Source organism: Arachis ipaensis, chromosome B6 (assembly GCF_059453495.1).
Source record: "Arachis ipaensis isolate K30076 ecotype BB chromosome B6, ASM5945349v1, whole genome shotgun sequence".
Lineage (NCBI taxonomy): Eukaryota > Viridiplantae > Streptophyta > Magnoliopsida > Fabales > Fabaceae > Arachis > Arachis ipaensis.
This window is the reverse complement of record NC_142441.1, coordinates 69,734,759-69,746,627: the sequence shown is the minus strand read 5'-3', so window position 1 is coordinate 69,746,627 and position 11,869 is coordinate 69,734,759. Positions and strand designations below refer to the sequence as shown.

Below are 11,869 nucleotides of genomic sequence, written 5' to 3'. Positions count from 1 at the left end.
ATATGTATGTTGATTGTTGAGTCTTTTTTCACAACTAGTTACTATAAAAATGTATTTTTTTAAAATAATTAAATATATTTAATAGTGATAATTGAAAACAAATTAATGATTCAAAAGATACTCTTTTTGTCTGCATTATTACATTAATAATATTTTACAAAATTAACAAATTCAGATACAAACAAACATCAAGTGAAAAAGCAGCCACTCCCCCTTGTTTTTTTCCAAGTGTTGGAAGCAGCCCATGTTCATAAAATTAAACAAATAATATCATCCTATGATAACTCACCTATAAATACTTCATAACCCTAATGAAACTAACACATCACAAATACACCACCACACACATATTTGTATCAAATTAAACCATCTTCACACTACTCTCATAAAAATGAGTTACACCAAAATTATTCTTAATCTTATGCTAAGCCTATTAATATTAACATTATTTTTGTTACATGGTGGCACAGCTGAACAATGTGGTAGCCAAGGTGGTGGTGCATTGTGCCCTAATAACTTGTGTTGTAGCCGGTGGGGTTGGTGTGGTACCGGTGATGATTATTGTTTAGTGGGCAATGGTTGTCAAAGCCAATGCAAAGATTCTCCGACACCGACACCAACACCGCCGACGCCGACGCCGTCACCACCTAGTGGTGGTGACATTTCGAACTATATTAGTTCCTCTATGTTTGATCAAATGCTTAAATACCGAAATGATCCAAGGTGTCATGCTAATGGATTCTATACCTATGATGCTTTTATTAATGCTGCTAGATCTTTTAATGGATTTGGTACTACCGGTGATGATGCCACCAAAAAGAGGGAGATTGCTGCTTTCTTTGGTCAAACTTCTCATGAAACCACAGGTATTATTATTAGGTTTAATTAGTTGGTTGGTTCTATAGTTTCGTGAAATTTTCAATTAGGTCTTTATATTTTTTTTTTAATTGGGTTTCTGTACTCATTTTTTTTTCAATTAAGTTCTTCTTGGTAGTAATTGACTTAAGTTTATAGGAATTCAACTAAAAAAAATTGGTATAGGGACCTAAATAAAAGGAAAAAAAAGTGTAGGAACCTAGTTAAAAAGAAATTGGTGCAAGGACTCAATTAAAAGGAAAAAAAAGTATAAGGACCTAATTAAAAATTTTACGAAACTATAAGGATCAACAGAGTAATTAAACCTTCTTATTATTATTATTATTATTATTATTATTATTATTATTAAAATGGTTTTATTTTAACATTTAAAACAATCATCTGATCTTAAGTGTATAACAAATATTAATTACTAAATTTGTCGTGAAATTATTTTTTTAAAAAAATTAAATAAATAAAAAGAGACATATGAATGATTATATCTCTAATAAAATTAACTATTCATATAGAATATATATTAATATACATATTTATACACAATATATGATGATTAATTTAACGATAAATTTTAATATATACGTAATATTTTTGTATTTTAAATCTCACTGTCATAATTTTTTAAATTAGATAAATTTTCTGTTAATAGTAGTCAAGATTCAATAACAGTAAAAAAAGAATATATAATAATTAATTTTTAATATACCCAGTATTTTTCGTGATCTGTTCACAAAATCTTAGTGGAGTTTTATATGTGACTATTACTAAGAAGACGACAAACATCCCCTTCAATAAGCTAATCTACTGCTGCCTCTATGGATTATTTTAGCTTATATTTAAAAAAAAAAATCCTTTAATTATCGAAAAGCTAAGGTGCAAGATATTTATAATCAATGTTACATGTATATTAAAATTAGCTACTAAAAGTAATTATTTGTATAAAATACATGTTAGAATATAAATATATATTGAAAATAAATTAAATTATACATATATTTATATACAAATATATTGGTGGCTGATTTTAATAACTGATTTTAGTGTATAGATAACATTTTTTATTTAAAAAATAGTTAATCTATTAGATGATGTTGCTGTCTTTGATTTAAAAAATAGTAAATCTATTAGATGATGTTATTATCGCATGGATCACGGATGAATCTTAGTTTATTTCAAGATGTCAGGTACATACTGTCATTCAAGCAGTGGTCACAAGGCAATGTTTTGAGCTTTTTAGTTTTTATTATATATATATATTGGTAAACGAAGTGAGCTTTTTTTATTTAAATATAAATTAAAAAAATATATAGGAGGAGCCGGATGGGCAAGTGCACCTGATGGACCATATGCTTGGGGATATTGCTTTCTGGAGGAAGTTAACCATGCCGATTATTGTTCTAATTCCAATGAGTGGCCATGTGCTCCTGGTAAACAATATTATGGAAGAGGACCAATCCAAATCTCTTAGTAAGTTTATTTACTATACTATGCACCGTACCAATTTTATTATTATTATTATTATTATTATTATTTTAAATTTGGACTATCAAGTTAGATATATTATTGTCAAATATACAAAAATAATATTTAATTACTAGTACTTTTTTTTTTTTTCAGTATTCTCTTAGTTTGATATGCTAAGAATTAATTCATCGTAGATTTAAATTCTATTTAAAAAATTAATTAGATGGGTTGAGTTGGGGGAGAGTTATTTTTACGAGTACTAGGTTAGAGTTCGAGTAAAAAAATTTTAAATTCGTAAATAATATACAATAAAATTTTTGAGGTATCTTACTATTTCAAATAGAATTAAAATAAAACTTAAATCCTATCATACTCTACTAAATTCTGTGCTTGTTTGGGCGCCATTATTTTGATTAAAAAATATCTTTTTTAATGAAAAAAGATCTTTTTTTATTTTTTTAGTGTGTTTGGCAAATTTCTAGTAGTAAAAGTAAAAGTACTAGAAAAATTAAAAAAAGATCTTTTTGAAAAGCTGTAATTTACATCTTTTTTTAAAAGATCTTTTTTCCTTAAAAAAAAGATATTTTTCATGTAATAAATAAACAAAAAAGTACTTTTATGTTGTTATACCCAAATATAATTGATAGATAAAAAAATCTTTTTGCATGAGATATCCAAATATAAAATTACTTTTACTTTTTCATAAGATCTTTTAAAAAAAAATAATTCAAAAAAATTTTTTTCTTAGAAGCTCACCCAAATAAGGTCTCTGTCTCCAATCCTTTGTTTAAGATTAGTAACAACTACTATATCATTTTGTCAAATAATTGTATTTAAAAAATAAAAAGGCAAATAACTTATGGTGTTTTACATTGTTAATGTCACATGTTATACATGATGTTACTAATAATCTTTTAAATTAATATCCTACAGCAACTTCAATTATGGGCCAGCAGGTAGAGCTATTGGTGTAGATCTTCTCAACAATCCTGATTTAGTTGCCCAAAATGCAATAATTTCATTCAAGACTGCCATATGGTTTTGGATGACTCCACAAGGGAAAAAGCCATCAAGCCATGATGTTATCACCGGAAGATGGACACCGTCCGATGCTGACAGGGCGGCCGGCCGGGTACCTGGATACGGCGTGATCACCAACATAATTAACGGTGGAGTTGAGTGTGGACATGGGTGGGATGCTAGGGTTGAAGATCGGATTGGATTTTACAAGAGATATTGTGGCATATTTGGAGTTAGCACAGGAGATAACTTAGATTGCTATAACCAAGCATCATTTGGTAATAGTTTGTTAATTAAGCAAGTTGTCTAAGTAATTAACATTATCCGTGCTTTAATTTCAGTGTTTTTTGCAATAAACCCTAGTGTTGTCCATTGGGATTAGGGGTTATTATCGAGATTTTCTAATGTTGTATGTCATCTTTTGTACGAAATAAAGAGTTGTATCTTTTATTTTTGTAGTATTTGAAGAATAAATTTTTATAGTGATCCCTGAAATTTATATAATTATCTAATTTGCTTCTCGATGCCCTTATTTACTATAATAATGATCTCTCATATCAAGTTCATATAATACATTCATTACATAGATTGACCAACAATAAATTTCATTCACACTTTACATAAAATCACTACAAAGAACGCTACTATTAAAAATAGAATTAAAACAACCAAATGAATAATAATTTTTTTCCGGTCCCGCTACGTTACCAACAGCATATCTGCCAACTTCTGCCAACTCTTATTTATAATTTTGTTTTATGAAAGTGTCTTCGTAGATGTGTTTAATAAAAATATTTTTTTATGGTTGTGTTTAATAGAAGTGTCTTCATAGATATATTTTCTGGATGTGTCTCTTTATATATGTATTTAAAATATAATAATTAATTATCGTTGGCAACAAATTGGCAGATAATATGTTGGTACCCTATACTTTTCCTTTTTTTTTACTCTTAACATCATTTTACAACTTCCCAAGTCTCCATCAAACAAAGTTCATTTTCAGTTTACCATTCTGACTATTAGGTTTTAGTTTTCCGCCTTCCTCTTGTTCAATATTCACTCACACAAATAATCCACATCACTTATTTGAAATCAACCAAAAATTAAAAGATGCTTAAAAAACAGGAAAAAACTAACAAATCAACATAGAGAACTAACTTTTTTTGCTTATACTATAATTAGAACAATAATAAAAAATTTTGTTTGAATTCGAATCTGTCCCAGATCATCACAAAATAGGATGAAAGCCACAACCACATCATTTCGGCACTCGCACTGACCTCCCATAAATTTGCCCATTACTCATTAAAAGGGACCGGATAGAACTACCTGCAATAGTACCTCCACCTCCCATCATAGTTTTTCAACATCAACTTACTACAGATGATCAGAATGTTTCAATAACAATAAGAAGAAAAAAAGGAGAAAGAGAAAGAAAAAAATATACAATCTGAAACGTTTGTAAATGATCTAAAATTATATAATTAGGAAAGGATTAAATTAGAACAATCCAACGTGATAAAAGATAGTTACATCAATACTCTGACAGCTAAGTGAATACCAAAAAAAATTTTAGAAATTACTATGGTGTCTGAAACTCGATTTAGAGAACTAATATAGTGAAATTAGAATCTTAAAGACCAAATTGAATAATTACATGAATCTCATATCACTAAAAATTTATACATTATTTGAGAGACAAATGCATATGTTATTTGATTACTACCAAAAAAAAAAAAAATTACACGTTTTTTGTAATAAATTTTATTTAATAAAAAATAAGATTTATTCATTAAAAATGATGAATAAAATCGTTAATATACAAAAGTAGAAATATCTATAAACAACATTTAAGATCTTGAATTTTATCAACCGTAGAGCTCATGCAATCATCCAGAAAAGTCCCAATCTTTTGTCAAGGTCTTCCACTCACATGTTTTTCTAAATTTTAAAGTATGGTAATAAGGCACTTCTTTTTTTTTTTTTTTTTTTAAATCTTGTCAAGCCATACTTTTTTTTCCTTAGTCAATCATCAATCATGAGGGTACGACTTCTTGTTGTATAAGCTAGCTAGGCATGCTCAATTGGAGATTTTATCTTAGCTTCTAGAGGCCAAAATTGTCAGAAATTACATATATTTTTATTGGGTTGATTAAATAATAGGATTTCACATCATATATTATATTGAGTATTCACTTGTACGGTTTTAGATTTACACACGCTATTGCAACAATAAGGCAACAGCAATACTAAAACATATGGCATGACCAAAAAATAAAAAATAAATAAAAGAGAAGCAATGTATTTATCTATCTATCTCGATCTATATATATAAATTAGAAAATGGTCGTTGATTACTTCAACAATTTTGAATGTGTCATATTTTTAGTAAAATTTATTCATTTTTGGTTACGTAGGAAATAAGGAATTGAGAGCTACACAACTTTACTTTCAAGTTTCAACCCTAAGAAAATTCAAAGACTCTGAGTTTCCACTTCCACCCTTAGAACACGGCAAAAGAAACTAGTTACTTTTCCAAATGTTGTAACGGATAAATTCGGATAACAATAAAAAAAAAAAAAGGTAAAAATTCAAGTACACTCGACTTTATGTGAATTTGATAGTTGAGAGCAGTTAGATAAAAATTTAGTCAAATCATTTAACGACTCTCAATTATTAACTTCATGTAAAGTCAACTACACTTAAGTTTTTACCATAAAAAAAACATCTAACAATTCTTTAGCATGAATTTTGATTGTATGGATTTTAGATTTTGAAGTAATAATTTTAAATATGTAATTTTTTTTCTTAGATGATTGATATGATATATGCTAATAAACAAATATTTGATATATACACTAAAAATCAGTTATCAAATAAAAAAATATATATATTTATACGATTTATATATTTTTAATTAAATAATTAAACATTTTATAATAAAATAATTAAATTAGTCATAGACGAATAATATTTTCAATAGTATGATAAAAGATTTTTTTTTTTACCAAAGATAAGAGACTCGAATCTGCAATTTTTTAATTGAGTATGTGAAGATTCTGCCATTTGAACTATAACTCATTAGCATATATAGTATAATAAAAGATTGAGATATCAAAAATATATTTTTATATAAAAAATAAAGATTGAGATAGTTTCTAGTTTGTACCCGCAAACTATGGCACGATTGGCTCAGCACTCATATACAATAAGCATCCATCCAAAAGATTGTGTTTATCCTTTGTTGATATGATCATATCTCATCTTCATCAATTAATTATATTTGGCTTTTACTTCTTCAATGTAAAATGGACTACACCCACCCTCCGCCATATATAATAATTATCAAATAATAAAGATTTTGATATTAAGTTTTTTTCTTTTTTTTTTAATTTTTATTCGTATTATGTTATTTTTATTTTTAAAAAAAATAAAAATTAAATTTTAAATTTTTTATTCACAAAAATTTTGATATTATATCATAATATACTCTCTCGTTTTGTTCACGATTTTTTTTTTCTCTAAATCCAAAGGATGGCTAATTTATCTTCTTAATCAATCTTCCTAGCAAAAGAAATGTTACTTATATCTATTTTTTCATTTGATATTTAGACAAATAATGTTGAAGAGAATTATTAAGAGGTTATATATATCATTTCTCAATTGAAATATATGCATGTTATTTTCTTTTCCTAGGATTAAACATGTCCCACACCCTTATATATAGCTTGTTCCTTTGCCTGAATAGACCGCAAATATATCAATTTATCCAAGTCAATAGTTACTTATTATCAACAGATAAAGTATTAACTAAACTCTTTAATGTTATTTTTGGTGAAATATATATGTCGAATTAATATTACTAGATCCATTATTATTATTATTATTATTATTATTATTATTATTATTATTATTATTATTATTTTGATCGGTTTAACTCTATTTATAGAAGTTTTAATTAAAAGAGGCATTAGTCCTTTAACAGAAAATTTTTCGAAAATGTTTGGTAATCAAAGAAAATCAGCCAAAAACAACTATAACTTGTCTTATTTAGCATTCATTAATTGTTGCGATAATTAATTAATGCTAAATAAGATAAATTCTCGCTGTTTTTTTGTTTATCTAGCATTATCCAAATTTTTTTCCTTATGCCACTTTAACCAAACAACTGAATGTTAATAATCCATGATCAATGATGCTAAGAATAAAGTCAATAAACTTAAAATTATCCACGAATTAGTCACTCATAAATATATATATGATATTTTATAAAAAAATTATTAGACTAAATAAGATTGATTATTATTTTTCTTTAACATGTTTAATTATTCTGATAATTGATTATTTAATTAGAAAAATATGTATAAATATACACAAAAATATATAGTAACTGATTACTGTAAGGAAAAGTCTAGGGACCAGCAACTTTAATAAATTCTGGCCAGCATGTAACCAGCAAAGTAAAGTGAGCCATTGGATAAAATCTCACACCATTAAAATCATCATTAATGACTATTTGATGGCTATAAATCATAAAAGTTGCTGACCCCTAACACTCCTCTTACTGTAAATTATTATACAATAATCCATATAATAATAGAAGCAGCCAAATTTGAAAAAATATATACACATCATTTTCAAAACTCACCTATAAATAGATTCATTATCCTATGAAACCAACACATCACACACATCAAAATCTTCCACATCAACCCACTCACAAAAATGAGTTATTATCTTATGCTAACCCTAATATCATCATTAGCTTTCACATTGCTAATTGGAACCACCATAGCTGAACAATGTGGAAAACAAGCAAATGGATCATTGTGCCCTAACAACCTATGTTGTAGCAAATTTGGTTATTGTGGTAACACAAATGACTATTGCGGTGACGGTTGCCAAAGCCAATGCAAAGGTTCAACACCAAAAACACCACCTAGTTCCGGCGGTGGTTCCGGTGGTGGTGATGTTGGTAGGATCATAACTTCTTCTATCTTTGATCAAATGCTTAAGTACCGGAACGATCCGCGGTGTAAGGGAAACGGATTCTATTCCTATAATGCTTTCATCGCCGCCGCTCGCTCTTTCCGCGGCTTTGGTACCACCGGTGATGATGCCACCAAGAAGAAGGAGCTTGCTGCCTTTTTGGCTCAAACTTCCCATGAAACCACAGGTTATATTGTACTTTCAAACTCTATTATTATTATTGAAAAATACCCAAATTTTCCCCGGATAATTATCTCGAAAAACAACGAAGTCCTTAAAAAAAAAATCTAACTTGATCCCTGACAATTATCTCGAAAGAACAATGAGATTTTTGTATCAAAAAAAGTTAATATTATTTTTTTTGACACAAGAGTTAATAAGTTAAAAAAAAATATTAGGGACCAGATTTGGTGTTTCTTTTTAGGATAAATTATTTCGTAATATAGTATTAGAATTTTTATAATTAAAATTTTTAATGTTAGATCTTTATTATTTAAAAAATAAACATAAAATAAATAAAAAACATAAAAATTCGCATTTTTGTTATGTGATGTATTTATAATAATAAGTACTACAAGAAATTAAATACTTTAATTTAGTACTTTGCTTGAGTCATTTAATTTGAAACTTGTTTCTTTTAACTAAGGTCTATAAAATTAGATTTCATGAATTTAAAGAGAATTTTAGTCTATGATATATATATATATATATATATATATATATATATATATATATATATAATTGTTGCTTAATTAAAAAAAAAAACATGTTATATAATACATACGAAATAATAATGTTCCTTTGGAATTGAAATATTTAAGATTAGATTTAGATGTAGATGATGATAATAAGACACCTATTTCAATTTCAATTCTATCTACACATACATCAACTTCATTGCAAGAAGTCACAATCTTTTAAAAGCATATATAGAACTACAAGAATTGATTGGTGTCGGTAGCTAGGTGACATTAATTTAATTACTAACAAACATTTAACATAAATGAAATGAAATTAATTTATTGACTTTTGAATTTATATTATATATATATATATATATAGGAGGATGGGCAAGTGCACCAGATGGACCATATGCATGGGGATATTGCTTTATCAATGAAAATACCCAGGCAGATTATTGTACCCCTTCCCAACAATGGCCATGTGCTTCTGGCAAAAAATACTATGGCAGAGGACCAATTCAACTTACTCAGTAAGTATATATGAAATTTATAGTTAAAAATAATATAATTAAACCAACTTGGGTTGGTCGAGTGGTCAGTTCATTCGTCCGCTTAAGTAAGTATTGGGGGTTCGAATCCCGCCTTATGTATGCAGCAACCTATTGGCCGGAGACATACCTCTAAATAGAGCTCTGATCCACGGCGAATTAGTCCTTGGCCTGTCGGGTTAGGAGATACCGTGGACAAAAAAAATATATATAATTAAATAATTTGTTATATTTAAGTAAATTATTATTTAATTATTTTTAATTATTAAATTTACTTAAAAACAATTGTATATAACTTCTGACCTTTTATATATCATTGAACAATGTATCTACCCATATAATTATTAATTTCACCTATACCTAAATAATTCTCCAATTTTATTTAAGCACATTATATTGAATTAGAAAATAATTTAAAACATGTTAATATAAAATGAATTTAAATAATTAAACCTATAGATAAATTTTATTATTAGTGAAAAATGAATGAATTAATATTACATAAAATTTAAACTAAGAAATTATTGTTATTATTATTTCATATGAGTTTTAATTTCGTCTATACAAAATTCAATGCCTTATAGAGTAGCTAGTAATCCAATAATGAGGTGTTTATTTGTCTAAGAATTACATAACATACTATATCATTTTTATCAAATTGTGAATCCATCAAATAATAATTCTTTTCATAAAATTTTGATCTTTCCCTACATACATTACTCTTGTATTTATGATGATGATATTTACACTACAAGAAAAGAGAGCTATTTTAACATGATTTTTTTTAACAGTCATGGTTAAGTATAAAAATTAATATATATTTTTGACAAATATCATAAATGTCAAATTTTTTATATTTTTTGATGAATAATTTGAATGTAGAAAATTATTTCTCAATTTTGACACTCATTTATTTTCAACTTACTCTATTATTCCTTTTCTTCGTTGAGCTCCGTCAATTTTGGCATCACACTGCTCTCAATTTAGGATCATACTACTCATTTTTCATCTTCAAAATCTCAATTTATTCTTCAGTCTCAAGATCTCATCTCATTCTTTGTTAAAAATTTTTGTTGAGAATTTTTTATGGTCAATAAATGTCAAAATAAATAATATTTTTGACGATTAATAAGTATCACAAAAAATATATTCTCAAATTTTTCTAACAAATTATTTTTGACGACCAATATTTATCAAAATAAGATTTAAACTTTTTTTTACAATTACTTATATGTTAAAAATACTATTTTTGACAAAATTTTTATTAACATATTTTCATAGTTAAAATAGTGTCAAAATTTTTTTTTGACGAATTTTAATTTTTTTGACACATAATAATCCTAAAAAATAGTCTATATTGTTGTAGTGTTAATTAATTTTTTTTTTCAGCAACTATAATTATGGGCCAGCGGGTAAGGCTATAGGACAAGATCTTCTAAACAACCCTGATTTAGTGGCTAGAGATGCAACTATTTCATTCAAGACAGCCATATGGTTTTGGATGACAGCACAAGGAAACAAGCCATCAAGCCATGATGTCATCACCGGAAGATGGACACCATCGGCCGCGGACAAGGCGGCCGGCCGAGTCTCCGGATTTGGAGTGATCACTAACATTATTAATGGCGGAATTGAATGTGGGCACGGATCGGATTCCCGGGTCCAAGATCGGATCGGGTTTTATAAAAGGTATTGCCAAATATTGGGAGTTAGTCCTGGAGATAACTTGGATTGCAACAACCAAAAGCCTTTTGCTTAGGGCAAATTGCTGATGGAGTTGACTTTATGTGAAATTGATAGTTGAGAGTCGTTAGATGACAATTTAGTTAAAAACTTGTCAAATTATTTAATGACTTTCAGCTATCAATTTCACATGAAATTAACTGCACATGAATTACTTTTGTAATAATAAGAGAACATGTTGTAATAATAAGGGTTTATAGTGATACCCACATGTAACAGCAAATTACTTTGCTGCTATTACCTAAAGTAAATAATACAACTAAGAATAAATTTTCAGTATCTAAAGTCTAAACTGAGAAAAATTTATGGATATCCTAATTATCTAAATAAATTGTTGATCGATTTCATTAGTTTGATTAGGGGTGTTCAAATCCAAACCGATCCAAATTAAACCGCTTATCCAATTCAATCCAAACCGAAAACCGATTAAACCGCACTAATTCGGATTTGATTGGATTCTATTTTTTGCAAACCACTGGATTGGATCGGATTTTATATCTACTTTTCATAACCGATCCAATCCAATTCAAACCGCACAATGTACTATAA

At 27.4% G+C, this 11,869-nt stretch overlaps 2 protein-coding genes across 2 annotated transcripts; both read left to right on the top strand.

Moving 5' to 3' along the window:
• Positions 1 to 326: 326 nt before the first annotated feature.
• On the top strand, positions 327 to 3,856 carry LOC148561246 (endochitinase 3-like). The gene is made up of 3 exons (XM_088490227.1): positions 327 to 866; positions 2,184 to 2,340; positions 3,271 to 3,856. The coding sequence occupies exons 1-3, from the start codon at positions 392 to 394 to the stop codon at positions 3,665 to 3,667; spliced, it is 1,029 nt and encodes a 342-aa protein (XP_088346353.1). The 5' UTR covers positions 327 to 391; the 3' UTR covers positions 3,668 to 3,856.
• A 4,185-nt stretch (positions 3,857 to 8,041) lies between these two features.
• On the top strand, positions 8,042 to 11,605 carry LOC148561245 (endochitinase-like). The gene is made up of 3 exons (XM_088490228.1): positions 8,042 to 8,533; positions 9,409 to 9,559; positions 10,967 to 11,605. Exons 1-3 carry the CDS (start codon positions 8,083 to 8,085, stop codon positions 11,334 to 11,336), a joined length of 972 nt encoding a protein of 323 aa, XP_088346354.1. The 5' UTR covers positions 8,042 to 8,082; the 3' UTR covers positions 11,337 to 11,605.
• The last annotated feature ends 264 nt before the right edge of the window (positions 11,606 to 11,869 follow it).